The 26,601-nt window shown below is 39.5% G+C and overlaps 2 protein-coding genes, 1 non-coding gene and 2 pseudogenes across 5 annotated transcripts; 1 reads left to right on the forward strand and 4 right to left on the reverse strand.

The window, feature by feature from the left end:
* Positions 1 to 221: 221 nt before the first annotated feature.
* Positions 222 to 5,384, reverse strand: LOC147493331 (uncharacterized). Its single transcript, XM_086565519.1, has 3 exons — positions 1,399 to 5,384; positions 1,019 to 1,305; positions 222 to 929 (listed from the first exon to the last, which is right to left on the reverse strand). Exons 1-3 carry the CDS (start codon positions 1,444 to 1,446, stop codon positions 866 to 868), a joined length of 399 nt encoding a protein of 132 aa, XP_086421645.1. The 5' UTR covers positions 1,447 to 5,384; the 3' UTR covers positions 222 to 865.
* Positions 5,385 to 12,913: 7,529 nt separating this feature from the next.
* Positions 12,914 to 18,759, reverse strand: LOC147493332 (uncharacterized). Its single transcript, XM_086565518.1, has 3 exons — positions 16,623 to 18,759; positions 15,584 to 16,524; positions 12,914 to 15,512 (listed from the first exon to the last, which is right to left on the reverse strand). The coding sequence occupies exons 1-3, from the start codon at positions 16,966 to 16,968 to the stop codon at positions 15,435 to 15,437; spliced, it is 1,365 nt and encodes a 454-aa protein (XP_086421644.1). The 5' UTR covers positions 16,969 to 18,759; the 3' UTR covers positions 12,914 to 15,434.
* Positions 12,945 to 14,325, forward strand: LOC147493333 (oligopeptide transporter 4 pseudogene; annotated as a pseudogene). Its single transcript, XR_015198389.1, has one exon. The product of XR_015198389.1 is annotated as an oligopeptide transporter 4 pseudogene (transcript).
* On the reverse strand, positions 14,274 to 14,363 carry LOC147493334 (small nucleolar RNA R24). The gene has a single exon (XR_015200605.1). It is a non-coding gene; the product is annotated as a small nucleolar RNA R24 (small nucleolar RNA).
* Positions 18,760 to 19,455: 696 nt separating the features above from the next.
* LOC147493335 (conserved oligomeric Golgi complex subunit 4 pseudogene) lies at positions 19,456 to 20,799 on the reverse strand (annotated as a pseudogene). Its single transcript, XR_015198391.1, has one exon. The product of XR_015198391.1 is annotated as a conserved oligomeric Golgi complex subunit 4 pseudogene (transcript).
* Positions 20,800 to 26,601: the final 5,802 nt, after the last annotated feature.

Consider the following 26,601-nt stretch of genomic DNA (forward strand, 5'->3'; position numbering starts at 1 on the left):
TGTTGTCACAGTACTGTTGTTGTTATTGTTCAAAACACTCTAAACAAAGAACACCTGAATCATTGAAGCAACATAGAACAGAGACTCTAACATAGAACAAAGACTCTAAATAGAGACTCTAACATAGAACACAGACTCTAATATTCAAACTAGTTCAAACTAACATAAAACATAAAACTTGGACACATAAAACAGAACACTAGACCATCACACATTACACATTAGGTCCTCTTGTTCTTCTTGTTGCTCATGCACACTCTAGCTACTGCTAATGCCAATACAATTTTTTTAGCTTCACGTGCTGGTGATTGTTATTTAGAACATTCTATACACATTGCAAAAGAAATAGTCCAACTCTGTACACATATATTCTAAAAGAAATCTTTCCAAAACCAATTGTACATAAATATCAAAAGTAAACTAGCTGGTGCTTTGAAAGGAGATGTAACATATATTCATTCAAGTCTAGCTTGTACTGGCTTCACAAGTGTTGGTGCTTTGACAGACAAGAGTTGTAACACTTGCTTTATTTCTTGTTGTTCCCTTCACAACTGCTGGTGCTTTGAAAGGAGCTATACCACTTGCAAAAGTTGCTCCTGCTCCCTTCACAACTTGTCTTGTAGCAAGTAGCACACTTGCACTATTCTTTTTCCCCTCTCCTTGCTTTCTAATCAAGTCACCCATAGTATATATGTGCTCTAGTGCTTTGAATAATGTAGGTCTATAGTTTTGGCTCTTTTTAGGGTGTTCATGTCTCACTGGTGCCACTCTTACTGGTGCATTGCTTGGTGGTTCTGATATGGACTCACTTGGAGAAGCATTGCTTAGTGGTTCTGCTATGGACTCACTTGGAGGAGCATCACTTCTACTTCGCAAGCCACTTTTTTTTTGCCTTCCTAATGCCACCCTGTGTCTTCCTTACAATCTTTCTGCCAAGGTTTACAAAGTATAAACTAAGTAGTAAAAACATTTTAGTATAAACAAAGTAGCTAAACAAATATTAATAAACTTAACTTACTTTCCCCTGTCCATGCAAGTGGACTCTCCTATGATAGTTCTAGACCTTGTCCAAAGTTTAGGTTTCAATCTTGGTGCTTTATTCTTTGCATTGCTTGCTATTTCTGATGCAGAAAGACCCTTACATGATCTTGCATTATGTCCTTCTCCTTTACATTTGCTAAAAGTCATTTTCCTCTTTTTTTGTACATGACCATTCTCATTTTCATCCTCAGCACGCATTCTCTGCTTTTTAGGCCGTCCAATACCCCTCACCAAAGGAGGTGGTTTGACAAGTTTGGTTGGATCCTAAGAAAATTAAAGATAAATAGAAGATTAGTTACTACAATCTAGTGTAAATAACATAAGCATATTAAACCAAGCAAATATATAAACACTTACAGGTTTAGGCCAGTCTTTGACATCTTTCATGGGCTTCACATTACTCATGTAAGCTAGGTTATACTTTGAGACCCAGAAGTAAGAGCTACAGTACTTAACCCACTCAACTCTCCTTGGTAAAAACACTTTCACAGCATGAACACATACAATTCAAGTCATCTGCCATATCCTACATTCACAAGTGTGGTCTACAATATTGACCCTCCACCTATCACCATGGTAATTATTCACAACAAAAAGATTATCATTTGAACCTTCAAAGATGTAGGATGGACATATTTCTATCATCTTGGCTATGTGCTTATTCACTCTAGAGACCAATCCATTTTGATCCCATCCTTTACTGTTTCCTCTTGTACCTCAAACTCATTAATAGAAGATGATATTGGTCTAGTAAACTGACAATTGGAAGGTCTCTGAGCTCTAAGATCCAACTACTGAAAGACTCTAAGAAATTGATGCATACCTGTTTAGCTTTAAGTTTCTCAGAAAAGTGAGATTTAGCCCATGTTTCATATCCCTCTTTTTGCAGCTACTTCCATGCATCAATGTTTTCTTTCTTTATAACTTCCATCCACCTTTCAAAGTCTTCTATTTTATATGCCTTTGATGCAGCCCAGGCAAGTTGTTCCATATAGTCACCCTTGAAAAGCTTTTTAAGTTCTTATACATATGCTTGAAACAAAATCTATGTTGTGCTCTAGGGAATAGAGCCTTAACAGCTTGAATCAAACCCTTTTGCTTGTCAGATATAAATGTAACAGGCCAAGGGTGCAGTTCTAGCTTCTCAAGCATGATACTAAAAAATTCACTCCATGATTGATTACACTCAGATCTACAAATATATATAGCCAATGGAAATAGACCATTATTTCCATCTAAAGCAACCATGCTAAGCACCTGCCCTCTATATTTACCTTTAAAGAAAGAACCATTCAACCTCACTAATGCCCTACAACCAACTATAAAAACTTGAATACAAGCATCAAATGCAATACAGACTCCTTCAAACTGAAGTGTGTTACCATCTCTTGAGAATTTTGCAATTGTAGAAAGACCATTACTCTCATGAATCTACAAACAACTATCAAACATGCAATCAATTTGATAGTTGAAATCACACAAAAAGATATGTAAATTATGAAAACAATTCAAAAATGTATACCATGTTACATAGCACTGGGATCATGTTGTAGTTTTCCCCATAATCCCCATAAGTTTGTTGCAAACACTTGAATCTTGCATTCCAAGCTGTCCAATAACTTATATTGACATGAAAAACCCTCATGACTTCTCCCTTTATAAACACAAGAGTCATGGTTTTGAAATGAACCTTGGACAAAGCAATATAAAAGTTACTACATTAGTACTATTTAAACTTTTATAGTTAACTCCAAACACTTATAATGAACTGACCTTCATTTGATCTTCAATTTTTCTAATAACCCAATTTGCATTGGCCATTCTGTTGAACATATGACAATCAGCTTTACAAATATGTACTGCCTTCAATGTATTTAGTCTCATTGTGAATCCATCATCTTGTCTCCTAAAATAAGCTACACATGGACATTGTACATTCTTTTTGTCTTCCCCCAAACATTTTAATCTAATTCTTATTAGGTCATTCTTCACTAAGTCACCAGAAAACCTATTTGCTACACAAAAATCAATTATATCTTGTCTTAACACATCAATGTTTGACCACTTCATTCCTACCTCCCAAACTGTTGGTTTGTTTACAGACTGTTCACTTCCCTCATCTCCATCTTCCATATTATCAGTGACTGCAATGAAGTCAACAAAGTACACTCTTTCTGCAATTACATGGTCCTCATCCTCGAAAGAATGTGTACTCTTATACCCCTCATCATCCTCAATATCATCTATGGGTCTTGGTGCTGGTGGTTGTGGTGGAGGTAAAAACTGTGTTAGTGGAGCTGACTTGTTTGGTGTTGTGGACTTTGAAATGTGTGGAGGAGATACATTGGCTATAGGTGGTGCTAGAGGTAAAGTCTCAGGATCAGGACATGTTGCTGAAATGATAGGTGCTATTGGTGGTGGATTTGAAATATCAGCTGAAGCTGAACTATTATGTGTTATTGGTGGTAAATCATCATTCCAGTCTTCCTCTTCCTCATAATCATCTAATGTACCAAGACAATTTATTTGTATAAAAATCATCAGCATCTTTAATGATTAAATTCTTCTTCTTCATACTTCTTCTCATTTTACTCTTCTTCTTCACATTCTTCCTAGGCTTTGGAGTTGAAACTTGTGAAGTTAGTACAATCATAGTTTCCACCAACTCAATAAGTTCCCATTCAAATTCAACAAATACATGACTCCATCCATTTATATCTTCCTCCATGTTAGCCCACATTTACATCAAATCATTATCATTCTTAACATATACCTTCTCACCATTACAAAGGTACAATACTTTAAACACTGCACTAATATCAAACAAATAGTTTTCCTTGAGATTATCTACTAAGTCCATATAATTTATCCTATCCCCGTCCACATTCCTCATCTTCTCCATAACACCACCTCTATAATTATCATGGGCATATAGTGAACCGTCAGGTGCCTCTTGAAATGCCCTATGATAATGGAGCATTAAGTTTCTCTTAGCCAAACAATCCCTTTCCATCTGTGTTTGATACAGATTAATTACAGTTAAGTTAGAACAAAACAAACAAAATGCAAAAGTTGCTCCTGGAATACAAGCAAGAATCACAAGTATGGATGTTAGTTCTCCCTCCCCCCCAAGATGCAAATATTTAGAAATGTTACACGTTATTAAAGTTACACATTCTCATAAATATTTTACATTTCTTACTTAACATATTTGAAACCACCTAAAAACATGTTAAAACATTAAAGGTTTGAAATTTAAGTAACTTACCTTGAGCTCAAATTTAGATCACGTGTAAGTAACTACCACCAAGCTATCTACTTGAGCTTAAAGGTATCTGTACGTACCTCCACATTCGTACCCTGGCTAATGAATTCATTAGGGACTTAGTCTTTATATTAAGTCTAAGTGACCGATCCTCGGTTACCTGGACGGCTCACAGTTCCAGTTAGCCACTTGGACGACTCACATGTCCACTTAGCCACCTGGACGGCTCACAGCTCGAGTTAGCCACTTGGACGGCTCACATGTCTACTTAGCCACCTAGACGGCTCACATGTCCACTTAGCCACCTGGACGGCTCACAACTCTAGTTAGCCACTTGGATGGCTCACATGTGAAGTAGACATCGGGACGGCCCAATCAGTCACCTGAGCCGGTCACATGTTCAGTTAATTAACCAGTCCTATCTAGTAAGAGTCCTTGTGCTCTCAGGACTCTTATTTTCTTTTTCTATAAATAGGACTCTTCACTTAACAAAGAACTACGTTTTTAGAGACTTGATTCTGGATACATATTCTGGATACGTAAGCAGCCATTAAAGGCACAGTTTCATTCTTTATACAACATCTCCCCTTGCAGATTCAATAGTGTGTCTGGGTGAATTTCTACCCAAACATAATTGGCGCCGTCTGCGGTTCTTATTAACGTTCTCTCTTCCACGTATCTCTTTCAATCTTTGTCAATGGCTACTATAACAAGATCTCTAGCAAACAAGCAGGCAAGAGCACAACCATCAGAGGGAAACAATCAACAAAATGTTGAAGTTCGTGTCGATCAAGTTGCATCAAATCAACAGGCTCCACCTTTGTTGCTTCCAGTACCAAGACAACGCAGATCTAAATTTCCAAGGTCACAGGCTCCAGTATCTGCTCCTCCTAATGATACTAATTCGCCAGATGCAGATGCAGATGCAGATGAGATCCAAATGCAAATGCAAATATGGTTGCAGATCCAAATGATAAGGACACAAGTGATGAAGAAATGACTCTGGAGGCTCTGCGTAACAAACTTAAAAGGGAAAAGGAGCATAATGCGGACTTGCAGAAGCAAATAAATGAAGGGAAGCAAGTACAGATAGACAACAATGATACTGCTTCATCTATTCCATCAAGAATCCCAAGATCCGAGAAAACCCGGTGTATTCCACCGCTTGCAAAGCAATAGCGAAAGATTCCGAACCACTGATGATGTCCCTGAAAATCGTCCAAATCAATCCAGGCCAAGACATATTTCAACCAATTTATTAAGGCGATTGAGGACTCCTGATGTCAATGGTCGTAATAGCAGGCGTGATAGACAACATCACAGGTCACATACTAGTCGTCGTATCTCCCCAAGGGAGTCTGATTCACACCGAACAAGCTACCAGCCATACTACCGAGGTAATACAAACCTCGTAAGCCAGGATAGCAGCACATTACGGCGGTCAAATCGGATGATACCACCCAACATTAGAACTCACTTGGGGCAATCGAGTTGTGACCTCAGGCAATATCTGAATCACGACCTAAGACTTGACTTGAACGAAAGGAATCAGTGCAGAAGACAACTGGAAAACCGACATAGAGATAACACTCATCATATAGATTACTCTCTAGTGCACCGAGACATTTCAAACTTCCGTCATAGGTCTCGCAGTCCAGAGCACCCAAGGTTTCCAGATATGGGCAACAATTGGGGGCAGGCGCATATGACACAAGGTCAAGAAGTTCAACCACAAATCGTCCGTCGCCAAACAAATGAAGGAATAACATATACTGAACAACAGATTAAAGACATCGTTAAAAATGCAATGAATAATAATGATCTAAAGGAAAAACATTGGAAAGACTTAGCCGTAAATGAAGACATCGTTGGACGTTTTTCTGGCGATACAAAATCTGAGAACATCGGGGAAGGTTTCAAGCGTACCCGAGTTGCCTAAATACGATGAAGCAGAAGGTGATCCAAACAACCATGTTATGGAGTTCAAAAGCAGGCTAGTTCTTTGGCATAAGGATGACGCTCTCTTGTGCAAAAAATTTCCGGCAACCCTAAAAGGGGAAGCTTTGCGATGGCTATCGGAAATTCCAGTTAGATCTATCGAATCTTTCCAGGAGTTAGTAGATCAGTTCACGGATCGATTTCAACATAATTGGACTCGGCCTAAAGATGTCAATATCTTGCTAAACACAAAACAACAGAAGGATGAAACACTTGCAAAATTCGTTGTCCGATTTCGCCAAATCCAAGCAGGGGTCACAGATGTACCAGCTATGATGATCATTCACGCATTCAAAGAAGCTCTCCATTTTGATACTAACGGAATATATAACGCACTGGTAAGAGATCCTCCCCAGACGAAATCTGACTTGTTCACATGAACGCTAGAGTTCATCAATGTTGAAATAGATGCGACAGCACAAACTTCAAGGGACAAAGTTTTTAGAGGAAAAGAATCTACAGATACCAAAAGCAAGCAGAAACAAAGCACAATGGAAACTCAACAACCAAAGCAGGATCTTAAAAAGACCAACAATTTTCGTGAAGAAATGAAGCTCACTCCATTGAATACCAAATATGCCTCAATCTATGAGAAGATTAAAAGTCGCAATCTGTTTTTCCCTCCAATGCCTTTACCCGAAGGTACAAAGTCTACGCATGATAAAAATCTATGGTGTCTTTTCCACAATGACTTTGGTCACGAAACTGAACAATGCAGATCCTTACGAGGAAAGATACAAAAGCTAGTAGAGAAGGGACAACTAGAGGAATTCTTAAGCACTAAAAGTGCTCAAAGAGAATTTGTCAATCTCAAGTTACAACGTCATCAAAGCTGGTCACACCAAAATCAATGACGTGTCACGCACAAAACAAAAATGTGAGCAAAGAGAAAAGTTGGGATTTTTTCGTGAGTTATATCACATAAATAGCTTCGATTTTATTGAAGGAACTCGCGATAGAAACCATCGAACCAAGCCCACTATGTTTTTCTCGACGAGAGACCTAATTGGCATCCATCACCCTCATTACGATGCCGCCGTTATCACGGCTTACATTGGTCTATGGCGAGTGCGCGGTCATGATAGACACTGGAAGTTCTGCTAGTGTAATTTTTGCAGGTTGTTACAATGACATGAAACTTTCAGAAAATTTGATTGTCACAGATAACAACCCAATAATCGGTTTTGATAGAACAGTAGCAACTCCGGTCAAAAGAGTTTCTTTACCAGTCAAACTCATGGATAAGGCGGTCAACATTGATTTTCTTTTAATGAACTGCAAATCTTCCTACAATGCAATTTTAGGTAGGGATTGGCTCCACTGTATGGGTTGTTGTTATCTCTACCCTCCACCAAGCAATGAAATTTCCATCTCTAGACAAAATTTGCAAAATACGAGGAGATCAGATGGCTTCTAGCCGTTGTCACGAAAGAATATTAGATGATTACCGTCAATCTGATATGCATGGAAACACAATCTTAAGCAATTCACAAGAAATCATTCAAGCACAATCCGCACCACAAATAAACTGTTCTACCATATCATCAAGTGAAGGACCACTGACTCTAGACCGCCGCTTAGAAGATCAAATTGGAGAATCTAGCAAAGAAACAACCTTCATATCAGCCGAGCTATCAGAAAATGAACAAAGGGAAATGGTTACTCTACTCAGAAAGAACAAGAGCATTTTTGCTTGGTCTTTGGAGCAAATGCCAGGTATACACCCAAATGTTGCCTGTCACAAGCTTGACATTGATACAAGTGTTAAGCCTGTACGACAAAAGCCCAGACGTATGGCTCCTGATAAAAAGCTAAAGGTTAAAGAAGAAATTGATCGTTTACTCTTTGTCAATTTTATTCGCCCAGTTTCATACCCTAGATGGTTGTCCAATGTGGTAGCAGTGCCGAAGAAGAATGGCAAGATGAGAGTATGCATCGACTTCACCAATCTTAACAAAGCATGCCCTATACATCCAGTCCCTCTTCCGCGGATATTAGAACTTGTTGATGCCACATCCAGATTTCCACGCTTATCATTTATGGACGCTTCTTCAGGATACTATCAGATCCTGTTGTCTGGTGAAGATCAGGAATTAACATCATTCATAACTGATCAAGGTATTTTTTGCTATCAAGTGATGCCTTTCGGGTTGAAGAATGCTGGCGCCACTTACCAGCAAATGATTAATACTATATTTGGAGACATGGTAGGCAAGATTATGGAAGCATACATTGACGACATGGTTGTTAAATCCAAAATCAGTAGTGATCATCTGGTAGATTTACAAGAAGTATTCACAAAAGTGGAAAAGTTTAATATGCGGCTCAATCCTTCAAAATGCTCTTTTGGCTTGATCTCAGGGAAGTTCTTGGGTTACTTGATGACTCGCAGAGGAATTGAAGCAAACCCTGAACAAATCAGAGAAATCCTCGATATGCCATCACCAAACAAAAAGAAAGAGATACAACAACTCACGGGGCGCCTGGCAGCAATAAATCGTTTCATCTCCAAATATTCTGATAAATATCGTCCTTTCTTTCAAACGTTAAAAGACTCAGCAGTATGGAATGATGAGTGTGAAAATGCCTTTTCACCAATTAAAAATATCCGGTTTCACCTCCCATTCGGCTAGTCCAAACTCTGGGGAACTCGTAGGAATTTACTTGGTCGCTTCTGCATTACACGGCGGTAAGTGCCGTTTTATTTGTTGATGGCGAAGATGGGCATCCAATTTTTTTCATTAGCAAAACTCTAACGGGCGGAAACTAGATATTCAAGAATTGAGAAAATTGCTATCGCTTTGGTTCACTCGCAAGGCGCTTTAAGCCGTGTACTTTCAAGGACGATTGGTCAAGGTATACACTGAGTACCCTCTTCGCAAAGTGCTCCATAATGCACAAGAGTCGAGTAGACTGGCTGAATGGGAAAGTTACTTGAGTGCATATAGCATTACTTTTGAACCGCACACTTCTGAAAAAGGCCATGTTCTTGCATCTTTGATGTCGGATTTTCCAATCGATGATATGGTCCCTGAAAATAATCAAGACGAAAGCCCATCCGTTGATGAGGCAACAATTGGGGGCAAGCAAGTATCATCCACATCTATTACCCCGTCTTCAAACATCTGGATAGTCTACACAGACGGTTCACATAACAAGTTTGGATCCGGGCTCAGGTGTGTTTTTATTAATCCTGATGATTCAGTAATTGAGTAGTCAGTTCGTTTCGGTTTCAAAGCATCTAACAATGCAAAGAGAATATGAAGCGATCCTTTATGCCACGCGCGTCGCTTTAGAATTTAACGTTCGAAAGCTTCGTGTTTTCGGACTATCGATTAGTAGCAAGTCAATTTGAAGGCTCTTTTTGAAGCCGCGGGATGATAAGATGGCAAAGATATCTAGACTTAATCCATAGGCTTGCTTGTCAATTTGATGACATTTCAATCATTCAAAGACCTCGAAACGACATAAGACATGCGACGCCTTTAGCATATCTCTCTCGCAGCTAGCCGCTATTGATGGACCAAGAAACGTCAAGATTGACTTCAAAGAAGACCAAGTATTGACTTGTCGGTTGAGCGGCTTCACCGACATATACATTAACAGCGTCTTTTTTTTTCGCTTCTTCGTGAGCCATCACCTTCAAGTATTCATGTTGTGAACACCAGAAAAAAAAAGTATGACAATGATGACGTTTTGTTGCCTAACAAATTAAACACTGACTCCTTGCCAGATGGAGGAATGTGTACTAAAGGAAATGACACAGAAATTGTTTATGGTGACCAGAATGTCGACAAATCAAGAGAGGAGCCACACGTCTTTAATCTACCTATGTTAGAAGCACCAACTGAAGACTGGTGAACCCCATTAATTACCTTTCTGAGCAACGGCATCATCCCTTCAAACCCCAAACTCGCTAAAATGGTCAAGCGAGACGCTTGGAAATTTGTAATAGTATCTTCGTCAAATGGTGTTCTACAATTGTACAGAAAAGGACATCCCTTGTCTCCCATGCTTAGATGCCTCACCAAAACCGAAGGTCTACTTGTGTTGCAAGAAATTCATGCAGGCATTTGTGGCAATCACGCCGCTGGTCGAAATTTAGCTCATAAAGCAATGACACAGGGATATTGGTGACCTCGTATGCAGCTAGATGCCAAACATATTTCTCATACATGCGTTCCTTGTCAGAAGCACTACAACATAGGCATCCTACCTGCCACAGAATTACATCCGATTTTTTCTCCATGGCCATTTGCAAAGTGGGGTTTAGACATCATCGGCCCTTTCCCTAGAGCTCCGGAAATGTGCGTTTCTTGCTGGTTCCTACATATTACTTTACTAAATGGGCGGAAGTACAACCCTTAGTGCATATTCAAGCTTCCGATGTCAAGCGCTTTTTGTGGAAAGATATAGTTTGTCGTTTTGGCATCCCTGCTGATAATGGCAAGCAGTTTGATGCAACTGAAATACACAATTTCTGCGCCAGTCTCCATATCATCCTCAAGCTAACGGACAAGTTGAAGCAACAAACAAGTCTATCCTAGCTATCCTTAAACGACGTCTAAAACAAGCTAAGGGGAAATGGACAAGAGAACTACCAGCCGTGCTTTGGGCATACAGAACCACTCCAAAATGCTCAACTGGTTTGTCCCCATTTAACTTGGCTTATGGTGCGGACGCAGTCTTACCTATTGAAATATTTCTTCAAAACGACTCGCGACCGGCCGCAATTAAAAGTTTGGTTGTAATAACGAAATGGTGGCTCACTCTAAAGCCAATTTAGATGAAATTCGCCAAGAAGAAAGTATAGCTCGTCTACTCCACTACCGGGCTTCAAATGAAAAGACAAGATGACAAAAACTTTGCCTAAAAGTTTTCCGGGAAGGAGATTGGGTGTTATGCGAGAAAACCTAAAATCATCGACATGGGAAGCTATGTGAAAATTGGGAAGGACCATTTGTGGTTGATCATCCCCGCCGAAAGGATCATATTTCCTTCAAGACCATTTCGGGGAACACCTTTCCCAAAACCATGGAATGCACTCCATCTTAGGTGTTTTTATCGTTAGGTTCTGTTTGGTACTTACCATATCAATAAATTAATTGTTTCGTTTTCTAGTTTTCATGGTTCATTGGAAAATGCCATCGTACATCTTTTCATATTTACTCCACATATCAATGATTAATAAAAGTTCATTTGTTAGCATTTATTTCAATCACCGCTTACACTTCGGGGTATATATTATTACTATTTTTGTTATTATCAGAGTTTGCGTTTGCAATACCAAACTCTGTGCATTCAAAGTTATGGAGTTTGAGTTTGCGATACCAAACTCTGTGCATTCAAAGTCATGGAGTTTGTGTTTGCAATACCAAACTCTGTGCATTCAAAGACACGGAGTTTGCGTTTGCAATACCAAACTCTGTGCATTCCAAGACACGGAGTTTGCGTTTGCAATACCAAACTCTGTGCATTCAAAGTCATGGAGTTTGCATTCGCGATACCAAACTTTGTGCATTCCAAGACATGGAGTTTGCGTTTGCGATACCAAATTATGTGCATTCAAAGTCATGAAGTTTGGATTTACAATACCAAACTTTGTGCATTCGAAGTCATGGAGTTTGCGTTTGAATTACCAAACTTTATGCATTCATATCATGGAATCGGTAATTACAATAACAGACTGTATACATTCAAGCCATGAAATTTGGTCTATGATACCAAAAGATATACAATTAACGCCATAAACAGGTTAACATTTCAATGTTTATGCTTGAGTCAATTATAAAAGTTATATGAGCATTACATATTCTATTTACTGATTTAAACAAATCAGTGATAAGATTCCATTTTTGGCATACGTTCAATTGGATATACGCTAAATGACGTCTTAGACCTTTTTTTTTTTTTTTTTTTTTTTTTTTCATCGAAATTTAATGGACAGTTCACCTTAATTTGTTAACTTGAAACTTGAAAGAGGTCACCAGAAAGAGGTTATGTTATTCAAAAATCTCAAAATGAAAAATCTTCAACGGTTAGAGACTGTAAAAGTGCAGAGAACATCAAAATTGATTGATCAACATGTACACGAATCTTCAGTCATAAGCTAATATCAACTGGTTTGGAAATGGAAAAACTAGTATTTGCCTCCATTTTGTTGTATTATCCTTGCTTTGGCAACAATCAGTCAATCACGTAGTACTTACATAACAAAGCTAAAGCTATACAATTGGATTTGTTGATGGTCGTACGTGAGTGGGACATTCCCATTTCTAATATTTTCATCCAGATTTCAGATGGTAGAGTTTCCACTAATTGTCCCTTGACATGATTTTTCTGTCTTGAAAAACTGAAACCTATAAGAGCATGGAAAACCTTCTATCTCCATCTAATATTCTCCAGAGAATGGCAGAATAAAATTGTCACTTCAGTTGAGAATAGGCTAGTGTGACTAGAACTACAAATTTTTTAAGACATAGTCAATGTCATTATATACAAAACTTGCAACTATTATTCTGTTAAGTGAAAGATGATGAAACCTCTGTAATTAGAGAATGATATGTCAAGTAGCTTCTGAATCTGACAGTACCAATGGAGTTTTCCAATATTATTGTTGGCATGGGTACACTATGCACAAATGCACAATAGTAAGCTTCCATCACAAATATTTGGCAGCCTAACCTCCCAATCAGAATTCTATTCACTCTGTCAAATAGCTATTCTAAATTGTAGAATTGTCAAACATGATCGAATGAGAAGACACACATCCATTTTCTCTATCCGAAATCATATTGTAATGCATAGACTACTGTTCCTATGCTACCATAATTACTGTGACAAGGTAAGATGTCCTCGTAATAACATCCATGTGAATTATACATTTTGGTGGGCACTTATCGCGGCATATGTCCTAGCCTTCCTGTTCACTCCTACAATTAGCATCATAACTGCTGCAACAAATCAGACGCCAGGGTTGAACATCATCACAGAGTACTTGATGGGTCTCGTGCACAGGACATCCTATCGCTAATGTGTGCTTTAAAACTTATGGGTATATATAAGCATGGCTCAGGCTGTCTCCTTTCTCAGTGATTTCAAGCTAGGCCACTACATGAAGATCCCACCACGATCAATGTTTTTAGTTCAGATTATTGGATGATAGCTGGCACAGTTAACATTCTTGTTGCATGGTGGCTGCTGACTACTATTCCAAACATATGCCAGTATGAACTGCTACCACCCAATAGTCCTTGGACATGCCCAGGTGACCGTGTCTTCTTTGAGGCATCTGTACTATGGGGTCTGGTATGACCAAAGCGAATCTTTGGAAATCTTGGAAATTATGGTGCCCTTAACTGGTTCTTCCTTGGTGGTTTACTGGGACCTGTTCTGGTTTGGCTCCTGCACATGGCATTTCCAAAGCAATCTTTGATTCCCCTGATTAATCTTCCAATTTTACTGGGAGCAACTGCAAATATTCCTCCAGCAACGACATTAAACTACAATGTCTGGGTTGCGGTAGGAACTATTTTCAACTTCTTCATTTTCCGGTACCGCAAGCAATGGTGGCAGAGGTACAACTATGTTCTTTCAGCTGCTCTAGATGCTGGAGTTGCTTTTATGGGAGTTCTTCTGTACTTTTCTCTGAGCATGCAAGGAAAAAGCTTGAACTGGTGGGGTTCAGCGGGAAAGTACTGTGACTTGGCTTCTTGTCCGACAGCTAAGGGTGTAATGGTTGATAGATGTCATGTGTATTAACTTCCATTTGTTGCTGTCCATACTCCATATGACCATATGCAATTACAAGGATCGATGGTCAGATGGAATTTAGCAAAACCTAATTATGGTTATTACTTTGCAGTTTCATTATCGTGGTTTGGGATTTCAATTTCTATACTGGGAAGTCTGTAGGAAAAAAACGAGTTTACAGGTGAAACACCAAATGCTTTAAAATACAAGGAAAAAGGGAGCTCAGAAGCCAAGCGTAACAATTATATGTCATCGAAGAGCCTTTCCAATGAGCTCATCTTATGTGTTAGCAACTCATCACAGCTTCAAACTTTATAGAAGACAATTAAGTAAAACTTTGACAAATGACAAAACACCAGGATCCCATACTCAATATGAAATTATGTCAGAAAATTAAGCTTGATATACCACTTCACATGATTAGCCAGTGGAGTAAATCCCTCTAACACAAAGAATAGTTTCCATACCACCACCATCAAAAACCACAGGGATCTGTCAGTTAAAAATCAAATGAATCTGTTCTCTTGTCTCAGTTTCATTCCAAATGTACATTGAAAAAAAGGAAAAGAGATTGAATCCCAATGATATGGTATCAAGTCGCTATTTGGTAGTTGTCAATTAGCATTTCCCAACAAGTAATGACGACTAGTTTGCAAAATCATCATAGTTTAACACTCATAATCACAAACAGAACTTAAATACTTATTCAGCTCATTGCAAGGGTGTAAAAGTGTCGACTTACTCTAAAAGTGAGGAACTCCAAAACTATACAAAACATATACGATCTAATCCAGGCAAATAAATTATATATTATTGAGAGGGAAATCAGCTGGTCTCAGGTAGATGAGTAGATGACTATAACGTAACTACTAAGTCTACGACAAATAGTAACAATTTAAGACGACTGTTCGTCTTCTTCTTTAGAAGGGGTAGAATCTCCTCCTAAATCATCTTCTAAGCCGAGATCTTCAATGTCGTCTTCTATAGCACTAGAAAGAAATATACCATCATTTTCTTTTAATGGACGAGAATCATATAGCAAAGTATAATGTTCCAGAGCATTTTTTAGCACATCACGCGTTCCATTCAGCAAGTTGACATTCTTCTTAGCTGAAGACTCCAGCTGAGCATTTTCAAGCAACGCTGCGGAGAGCTTTAGATTCAATGCAGCTAGCGTACCTTTGTCAACGCGCAATTCTCGCGCAATTTTCTTATAATCTGTCTCTTTCACTTTTAATGCTTTCTCCATAGCCATTTTTTGCTGCACCAAACAACCTTTTTCATGCTCTAAAGCAGACACTCGTTCTTTTAAAACCGATGACTCATTACTGACTTTGGCAACCTCAGCTGTAGCCTCATCTTTATCGTTCTGAAGCTTCTATATCATCAATGGTGATAGACCCCGTTCTTTTTCTTTACCAAGCATTATCATTGCTTTAGCAAAACTCTCTTTAGCCTACAAAAATAAATTTATTACTACAATAAACTATGATAAATCCTATAATTTAAGTGCAATGGAATATTAACCTCTTGCAACTTTTGCATCCCCATATTGCAAAAATCTGAAGTATCACTTATACACATCAAGTTACCAGATAGAGGGTTCTCTCCAGAAGTGGGCTGCATCAAATGTTTGTTAACATAATCATCGAGCATATCAAAATCAAGAACTTCAGTAGTTCTTAACGCATCTATCATGTCTTCTTCCAGAAAACCAATTGAAGTGGGTGCAGTAGCTTCCATTATTGTGGCGTTTACAACTTGTGAAGGGGCAACAACATCTTGCGTAGAGCTATCAACAATAGCATGAACCTCATTGGCCTGGGAAAGTCCACTCCTTGAAGGCTGCAGTTGGGTATCTTCAGTTTCTAAGCTAATTTCTATAACAGGTGAAATAGTAGTTGCTGCATCTTTGTTAGTTGCGACGAGGAATGCTTTAGCAGCACTTTGAGAAGCATTATCTTCACATGCTTTGGGCTCCACAACATCAATAGAATGGCTTTGTGAGATTGTGGACTCAACGCTACCGCTAATAAAGTTTTTGTCAACTTTTTGTTTGTTCCTTCTATCTTCCTCTTCGGATGCCTTAGTTGACACTTCAGGCGTTTTCCAATCTTCCAAATCATCATCTTGCACTTCATTGGTTAGTTTTCGCTTCTTTTGATTTGAGCCCTCTCCATAATTGAGCGATAATTTCCTTGGCAAGCAGTCACTTCTAAGATTCATTCTATTACTTCGGCGCCTATCTATCAATTGATCTTTGGATGCAACATATTGCTCTTGATGCGTTTTTGGCCCAGAAAGTTTCTCACGATCAATGTGTCTCTCGCTACGCCAACCCCAATAAGCAACCTCATTAGGCCAAGATAAATCAAGAATGTGTTCCTCACGGTCACTACTAAAATAAAATTGTAAGTTCTCTGCAGCTCGTTTTCCAATCTCGATATTTGGAATAATAGAGCGTTCATCTATAGAGGATCACAAATAAATAACGTCATTTAAACATACAAATATACAACAATCAAAATCAATAAAACTCAATGTGAGAATTTAATACTTTACGTACCTCGTATTTTATTTGGAACACGTATTCCATAGGGATTCCATGGTCCTCGGAGGAGAAAACAATATTTATCCCAGTCTTTGTAACCTTTCGGTAAGCCTTTAAACTTCTTCTTAGTCTTCCAGTCCACGGTAAAATATGACAACCCATCTTCCTCAATGCGACGTTGCGGTCGCAGCAAAAGAAACAATTCTTCAAAACCAAAGAGACGCTTGTAGCTTTTTGCCAAGGCTTTAGCTCGTGCAAATACCAACCATAGCGGCATCCCGATTTGTATTGGTGCAATCTGCCATAAAGACAATAATCGTGCAGCATCATAATCTAGCGGGATTGTTAAACCTTGGTCCATTTTTGCGCACACGTTACGACCATTTCTCCCTCTTCCACGGGATGATTTGTGTTGAAATTTTCAAGTTGCTTGACATCAAAGTTCTTCAGCTGGCAAAGACCCTTAATTCCTTCCGTACCAGTTACGCGAATAATAGATCTTGGCACAGGCGAACGCTCTAACCATTGTCGTCGAATAATTTCACCAGTACATGTTACCATCGTCATTCTCGCATCTTCATGGCTACTTCGGACTTTCACGTCATATTTATTTCCGCTCATAATTACCATATATAACGATCGGGTATGTTACACTTAGAAACGATGTGTTCCTTAAACACAAGTGAGATACGTACTCTTACTTAACAAAAGTGTACGTAACCTTTTATAAAGATAAACTATATTAATCCTTATTAAATAGATAAGGATTAATCCTTTTATAAAGCTACCTCCTGGTAAAATGGGATACATGCTCTTACTTCAAGACCATCGTAATCCAGTTTTTTCACAGTCCCTATTAATCAAAACACCATTCCACTTTGATCCAAATTAATCCTTATCTATTTAATTATCAAAATATACCAACAGACCAACAAATTAAGTTAGCCTACCCAAACAGACCCTGATTCCTGGGATGATCGTTTGTCCTTCAAGCCAGAGTGCTTCTTAAGCTCTGATATTGATTTTAAGGGGCAAGCTAGATTTTAAATTTATTCCGATTGGAGCAGGAAGCCGGATGTACATGGGCATAACAATTGCGGAACGAATGCTCCCCCTTGCGATATGTACAGTAATTCATTGTTTTGAATGGAGTCTTATAAATGGTATTGCACCAGAAAATATAGACATGAGAGAGAAGTTGGGTATCACATTGCGAAAGACCAGTCCATTGAAAGCAGTCGTGTGCAAGAAATTACATGCAAGTATCCCAATACATGGAATAGAAACTGGTGCTAATTATTATTTTACCTAATTGGATATATGAAACTGGATGCAAGTTCTGGGTTTAAAGTTCTGTTGCTTGAGATTAAGCTGTAATCCTTAGGCTTAGGCCTCTAATTCTATATCAAATATTCCTAATTTTGCTTAAAAATAATTGATTTCATCCTTTTTATCTTAATCATGCCATTTAGGCATATATTGTACATGGTCTAAACACTATACCAGTTATTATGGTTCTGTTTCTTTTCCCTATTTATTCTTTGCCACATCCAATCAATTCTATATGACAAAGAGGGGGCAATGTACGTACCTCCACATTCGTACCCTGGCTAACGAATTCATTAGGGACTTAGTCTTTATATTAAGTCTAAGTGACCGATCCTCGGTTACCTGGATGGCTCACAGTTCCAGTTAGCCACTTGGACGGCTCACATGTCCACTTAGCCACCTGGACGGCTCACAGCTCGAGTTAGCCACTTGGACGGCTCACATGTCTACTTAGCCACCTGGATGGCTCACATGTCCACTTAGCCACCTGGACGGCTCACAACTCTAGTTAGCCACTTGGATGGCTCACGTGTGAAGTAGACATCGGGACGGCCCAATCAGTCACCTGAGCCGGTCACATATTCAGTTAACCAGTCCTATCTAGTAAGAGTCCTTGTGCTCTCAGGACTCTTATTTTCTATTTCTATAAATGGGACTCTTCACTTAACAAAAAACTACGTTTTTAGAGACTTGATTCTGGATAGATATTATGGATACGTAGGCAGAGCCATTAAAGGCACAGTCTCATTCTTTATACAACATCTCCCCTTGCAGATTCAATAGTGTGTCTGGGTGAATTCCTACCCAAACAGTATCTTTTTTGCGTTTTTCTTTTGTTAGATAGTGTAGTGTTTGTCTGCTAAACCAAAATAAGTTGGATTTGTGAAGATGGAACCATTTTCATCATGTTTGAGTTGACAGTGAAGAAGATAGCAAATTTGAGTGATATTTTAGGTAACAAAATGTGCTCTTACAGAGCTGATGAGACGTGTTCTGCATGAACCGTTGATTTGATTGCACAGGATGCTAACACGTGGCACATATGGGAAACATGATTGAGGGTAGTTTGGTCAATTCAAGTTAGCAAGGGTATTGGGTATCATTTAGGGAAAATATTTGGGTTCGTTGGATTAAATGAGAGGAATGATGCCACGTGTCAATTTGCAAGCTTTTGGTCTTGATAGAGTCAATGGGCATTTTCATCATTTTGTCTACTCAGGGGTAAATGTGTCTTTACACATGCACAAAACAGAAAGAGTTTAGTCAGCTGTGAAATTGGGGACGTAAGTCTAATCAGTGAATAACTAGGGACGGAAGTCTAAAAAACTGTTATAAGTTTTTACTAATAGAAAACACATCAAGGGCTCAGGCGTCTAAATTCTCTCATCAGCAAAAACGCCATATCTTCTAAAGATGCAGGCCTAACTAATATCTAGTATCACATGCTATGGCATTACTAGACCATTTACTACGCATTATTTGATTGGTAATTGAATGCCACTAGTTGACGACTATTACATATAAAAATGGCGTAAATCACTATGATAAGATCATTTATTTACAACGGAATAAGATAACATGATGAAACTACAATAAATTACATAAAAACAGACATTAAGCAATTGTGTTTTATTTGTCATTTTGCAATATAATGGCATAAATACCATATGTTGCTTCCTTCTTAGCAGAACACACAAGAAAGTATGGTCAACAAAATCATCAGTAAAGCGCATGCATTCTTCACCAAATTCAGTCAGTAGCATAACACAATTTATGTATACATAAATGAAAATTAAAGGATAATGTAAATTGAATCAGGCACATACCTCTACGCACTGCTCCTCAATCTCATGTTGTAACTTAAGAATATACTAGCCACTGACATCCATATTGTTTAGAGCCGTTGCAATCTCTGTTCCAGTCTTTTGGACACCTAGCCCACCTAAGAACAACTTACTTGGCTCCATCTTTTTCTGTTGCAATGCCTCCTGATACTCATTGCTCAACAAATTCATTGCACCACTAAGCACTACAAGCACTGAGTTGGAATTTGAAGTTGAGATGGCCTTCCTGCAACATTTCTGAAGTACATAAAACACATTTTCAACCATAGAAGTCGTTAGACCATCAGGTACATGTTCATCGATCTTTATTGCCTTCCTCACATTCTCCACCATAAAGAATTCCTCCAGAATCACATAAAACCCAGTAATATCCTGAACCACTATGCTAAAAGTACCACTTTTAAAAAAATCGTGGCTCGTGGACCTAGTTCTAGATCAACAGAACTCAATCCCCTAATTTTGGACACCATGAATTCAGTATAATCCTCTCCCAACTGCGTCAACGACAATATCTCATCAAGATACCGCTCAATTTCTTTAGGATCTGGTCCTTCCACAACTGCAACGGAAAGCAAATTCTTACTGTAAGAATTAACATCGGACGCTAATGACAATCTCCTGTACTCCATATACTTCTTCAAAATAAGAGAACCCCTCAAATCACATTCCTCTTGAAGCTCAATAATCGCATAAGAAATAGCATCTTCACCGCAAAGACTTCTCAAAATCACATCATTCTCTTCAACAGCCAAAACAATATCTCTAAACAAATTCATCAAACACCCAACGAAATTCACCTCACTCCCACCACCCCCTTGTTCCATAACCTCAACTAAATGTTCATACTCCAATCTAGATCTCATCGCAATAACTTTCTTCAAATAAGCTACATAAACTTGCAGACCTTCTTCCTCCAACCCAAGTGGCAAAAACAACTTAACAAATCTCAATATACTCGAATGGTCCCGTTGATCCACCGCAGCCCCTAATCTCTTCCTTACAAATCCTTCTAACACTCTTTGAATTCAATAACTTAAGTTGAGTCACCCCATAGATCAATTAAAACTTCCTAGTAATAATATCCCAAAGAAAGTTTCCAAGCAAACATGGGCTAAACCAAAATCACTTTTAAGTGAACTCACCCCATAAATCAATTGAAAACTGTAGCCTATGAATGTCAACATAAAAGAAGAAAAAGAGTTGCGGCCTACGTGTTCTTAAAGTCACGAAAAAGATGATCACCAAGCACTTGAGACTGGATATTTATATAACAAAACTACTCACAAGTAAATTGAAGTAGAAAACAAAAATAAGCCAAAACAAAATTGCAGAAACTCACTCAAAACAGGAAAATGAATATGAATTTCATGAGCTCAAAACTTTACCTTGTATCAAAACCTTTTAACACTGTACAAACAAAAAAGTGTTAAAAAGTGTTACATTGTTGGTTGACTGGTTCCTAAGCTTCATTGTGAAATCTGCAAAAGGACAAACTTTCTTCAACATGAGACAGCTATTTGAATCCATTCGAGACTAAACTCATCTTTTTCTTTTTCTTCTGATCAATCATACTGTTCATCTTCTTTCTCCCAAATATCTTACAAGTTCTCTCAGAATCAAAGACATACAGGTCTAGCATCCTCTTATAATGACCTTGTTCTATTTCCTCCTCCTTCACATGATGGAGGAGGAGAGTTTCAATAATACAATCTTCCCAATCAATATAAGCTACTTTTTCTCTCTGCTTCCTTTGTTTTCTACATTGCGAGCCTTCTACCATAGCCATATTTTTCACAACACGCGGCTGTTTCAGCGAAAAATAAATATGAAAGTGACCAAGTATTTATTCTTCTATATTGACTATTTCTAGACCGTGTACACCTGAATACCACACACACACTCCGCGTACATTAAAGCTATACATAAACCTCTCCACTCCTTTCCTCATTTCTCCATAGTTAACAATGGCCAATGAACAACAAAACCAAACAAACCCAAACCCAAAACGAAGCAGACTTCATAAACGAGCACCATCAGCTATACAAGTGAGTACACCTTTTTCATCCTGCACAGAAAGTTGGAATGATGTTATACCTCTTTTGTCACCTTTGTATATATCACCTGTAGACGATTTAAAGGTGGAAGTTGAGGCCAAGACTTCGTTTAATGAAGAGTTGAAGGTGGACAGTCAAATTGAAAAGAAGAAATCAGTTTTTAGGATGTGGCAACATCCACCTTTTTGTTATGATTCAGCGACTTTGCTTTTATCAATGTAGATAATGAAGTCGATGTCCTCTATTTTTTATTTTTTGTTTTGTTTTGTTAACTTTTGGTGTGTAGGCGTGGTAGAGGTGTGTACATTTTATTCTTTTGCACCCTCAAATTATGACTAGTATACTACTATGACATTTTGTGCCCAGATCGTTCACTCCGCTCACTTGATCAAGCAAGAGTGTGTATATTTTTCTTTTTTCTAGAAGCAAGTTGTGAGAGAGTAATATTCACATCCAATGAATATCACACAGTGTGTATATTTTTTCCAACAAGTTGTGAGAGAGTAATATTCACATCCAATGAATATCACACATGTGTCCAACACACACATAATTACCAACCGACCTCGTATCCACATCCTCAAAGCTCGCTTTATAGTGACTCTAGTCATGCAAGCAACATATTTAACTCGCACCCAGAGCGACCACACCACCAACCAATCTCACCTGTACGTCCTGCGAGCTCGCTTCAAATACGGTTAAACGAAATATAACATTTACATTGGCGCTATCTGTGGCTCGATTTCTTGAGTTCACACACCTTCAAACAAAAAACCCTCAAACAAAATCTCAAGCCCATGAAGCATGAAAAGCCTCCAGGATTTATTGAAGAGTATGGCCACCTAGATGGAAGCCATGAACAGTAGCATCACCCTGCTCTGGCAGGAGAACGCAGCACTAAAAACCTAGGTCGAGTCCCAGAACCCGAATGGAATCACTGTTGAGGACGGAATTAACAAGGTCAACCAACAAATCAACAACCTTTCCCAGCGGATCGAACAAAGCACTGGCAAAAATGACGCCACTCAGGTCGTTCGAGGAAGATCTTTGAAGGCGTATTGGCGTCCCCCTTCCTGGCCAAGGGTACTTTCAATAAACCCTCCCCCCAAGATTCCATTCAGCCTCGGTTCACAATATGCGATGGCGACGCGTGCCACAAAGACCGCGTGGCTTCGCTACATTCAGAGCCTCGCTCTACAATACACAAGAGTTCAACCACCTACAGTGCCACTTGTTTCCAGCAAGTTTAAAAGATGGAGCTCTCGATTGGTTGTACTCACTAGGACCGAACTCAATCGTCATCTTTGAAAAACTAACTGACCAGTTCGCCAACCATTACGTCCACAATAGACGTAAGAAAGCCGACCTCAATTCACTCTTCCAATTGTCTCAGAAGAACGACGAACCAATTTGTACCTTCTTGGGACATTTCAAGACAGAGCTACTATCCATAGAGAGCAGCCTCAAGGAGTTGTTCGCCACAGTGATCTTCACCAACGCGATTAGGAAGAACATTGATCTGTCCAGGTCGCTCATGAAGGAACACCCTGAAACACTGGCCGAACTGTACGCACGTGTAGAGAAATACATCAAGTTTGCAGTAGGCCTTGAAAAAGAAAGACTAAAGGAAGCAAGTGAGGTCACTCCGATCTCAGATATCACCCCATCTTCTAAAAAGTGACCCAAGCAACAGGGTCAGCAGACCAGCACTCAAACCCAAACCAAAAGAGAGTTTGTTGTGCTTACAAGAACTCCAGGTTACATACTGGAGAAGATAAAACAAAACACGGCATATTACCGACCTGAGGTAAAATGGCCAGAAGATACACTAGGAAAGTCATATTGTGTTTTCCATAGAGCAAAGTGCCATGAGACCAACGAATACCGGGGGATCAAGCACTACCTTCAAGACCTCATTGAGGCAAGGCATATCAAGAATTATACTAATATTGCGGATGGCAACCTGCGCCACAAGCTCATAGCTCGCAGAGAGCGAAGCCGAACTCCACCACGCAACCACAACAGAGACCGCTCCCACACTCGAGGATGCTCAATTGACCAATCTCGTCATGAGCGCCGCCAGCACTCATCTGTCAGAGATAACAACAGAACGATCGACATGATCACCTTCCAGGATGACTCTGTTACATCCACAAGGGAGAAAAAGAGACGGGTAGGTGCCCTACAAGAAGTCTACCAAGTTCTCCTCACAAGCGGCTCCTGCCCCACACACCACTGCCCGCAACTCAGGAAATATCACATTCACTGAGGCCGACCTCAACAAGGTGTGCCTCCTGCATAACGACGCTCTGGTTGTCCATGTCAAAATCAGTGACTGGACAGTAAAGCATGTTCTAATCGACCCAGGCAGCTCATGTGATATTTTGTTCTACCAGACTATCAAGGAGAAGAACCTGCCCAAGTCGGTTATGATTGATCCAATAGTCTCCTCTATGGCTTCAATGGATATCGAGCTGACCCACTTGGAGACATAATTCTACCTGTCTCAGTCGGGTCACGCGAAGATAAAGTCAGCATCAACATGCATTTAAGCATTCTAGATATCAACTCGTCTTATACTACTATTTTAGGACGTCGTTGGATCCACAAGATGCAAGTAGTGTTGTAGGGGAAATTCCAAGTATCCCCTGATCTTCCTTTGTGTCTTGTGATCTGGAATCCTTTACTGAATAGAGAAGGGATGAGATGATGGTGAGTTCAGGGTTGAACCGTCTGACGGCTTCCTACGTATCTCCTTTGTTCTATTGGAGAATCAAACCCTATTTTCGTAGTTCCTAAGAGCGAATCCCTATGGTTTATATAGGAAAGGTGACGAGAGTCCTAAAGTTAGGGCTATCCTCACCGCTTGTGAGTTCACTTCCATCTTTGGACTCTACCTTCCTATTAGGATTCCTTTTCTTATGGAAGTCTAAATCTAGACCATATCTTATGAGAGGTAAGTTTCCTTGTTGATCATAACGTTCCATCGTGTATGGGAAGATTATATCTAAAAGGTAACTCCTAAGATATGTCATCACGATTCCTTCCTTATCATCAAAGATCACCATCTTAAGTTTCCTTTTGTTCAGAAACTGTCTATATCAATTCCGAACGATTGGGGTAACTGTATGTTTGAAGGTTGTCAGTCATGTGCCTAGCACATGTCCACTAACCACTCATGTTAAGCACGAGATCACTTATTCACAAAACTGATCCGATAGTCCTCGTTTCATTCTGGACATCTATAGTCTTAGGTTATTTCCCATACACGTGTCATCTATTTAGTGATGGGAAATCCCCCTACAGATGCCCCCTCTCGTGCCATCTAGCACGTGGGCGCTTGAAACGATGCTACTTTTGGCACGAGAATTCTTTTCCAAAATTGTTGTTGGAACTGCTAATGTACCCAACTAATTAAGGCTCTGAAAAGACGGCTCGAATAGACACGCCGTTTTCCAAAAAAGGTAATGATGGCAGTTCCATCTCAAAAAAACGCACCACTTGGGCTCATCCTAACTGTCCATCTTATCTGTATATAAGAGATCTGGTGAGAGAACTTTCATTATCTCTTCTGCTACCTTTTTCTGCATACTGAACCTTTTGATCTCCCGTTAGGGTTTAACCAAAGCTTGAAACTTTTCCTCTTTCTCGATCATGAATCCCAACTGGTCACTTGTAAACTTCAGAGATCTTTCCTCCCTAGAACTGATCAGCGAGAAATTTCACATCCCTGAAGATATCAGCCTGGAGTGGGGGAGGTTATCTGATGAGTTAGCCTACAAGGAGGTGGCACTCACCACCATTGGTCAGCTTAGGGCCGGACTCACTCTTCCCTTCCACTCATTGCTAAAAGAGTGTCTGATTCACTTCAATCTTACTCTTGGTTAGGCAACACCCCTGTTTTACAGAACTGTTATGTACTCTGCCCTTCTTGCCAAGAGACATGGGTTTGCTCTAAACCATTGGGTGTTCGGTTACTTTTATGAGGTCCGGCGTATTCGAGACTAGTCATACTATTACCTCATGACTAGAGACAAGAATTTTCTGATCGTCTTTTTTGAGGGGAAGCAAAGTGATGAAGGCTGGGCTCATCACCACCTTTGGGTGTTGGGTGGTGCGTGGGACATTCGCCCCTCTGATGCTGATGGTGAACCAATGGAAATTCCTATTCCCAAAAAAACACCCATGCTCCAACCAGTAAGTCTGAACAAACTGGTGATAATGTCCTTCTGACTGTTAACCCTCCCTCCCTGATAATCGCAAGGGAAAGGGTATTGCTGAAACCACTACTGTAACTGTCGCTCTCCCTCCTCCTCGATCCAGTTATAGGAGGGGGGTAAGTGACGACATTCCCTTTTCGCCAAGATCTCCAGATTCCCTTGAGAGGGAGATGATTGTGGAAATGAGGTGTTGGGGACGAACTGATGAACTACCTATTACCAACAAGCACTCTGTTAAAAATGTTGATATCGCGCTTGGAGTTCTAGAAGCTGTGCAACTTCCTGTTGATAAGGCTGAAGCCAACATAGCTAGGACCTTGGACCTGTCCTTTTGCCGATCTGCTGTTCACCTTGCCAAGGTAAGACTTTCTTCTCTATTCAGTGTTTGGTTTCTCTTATTGTGTTTCTTACACATCCTATATTCTTCTCCAGTTAGTGAATAACTTTCTGGCTATGAAAGAACCCATCTTGGCGAAAGAGAAGAAATCTGATACTGGCTTCAAGAATATGAGAGACACTATCTCCAACCTTCGGAGCTCTCTGGAGA

The sequence above is a fragment of the Coptis chinensis genome, chromosome 6 (genome assembly GCF_015680905.1).
Source record: "Coptis chinensis isolate HL-2020 chromosome 6, ASM1568090v1, whole genome shotgun sequence".
Classification (NCBI taxonomy): domain Eukaryota; kingdom Viridiplantae; phylum Streptophyta; class Magnoliopsida; order Ranunculales; family Ranunculaceae; genus Coptis; species Coptis chinensis.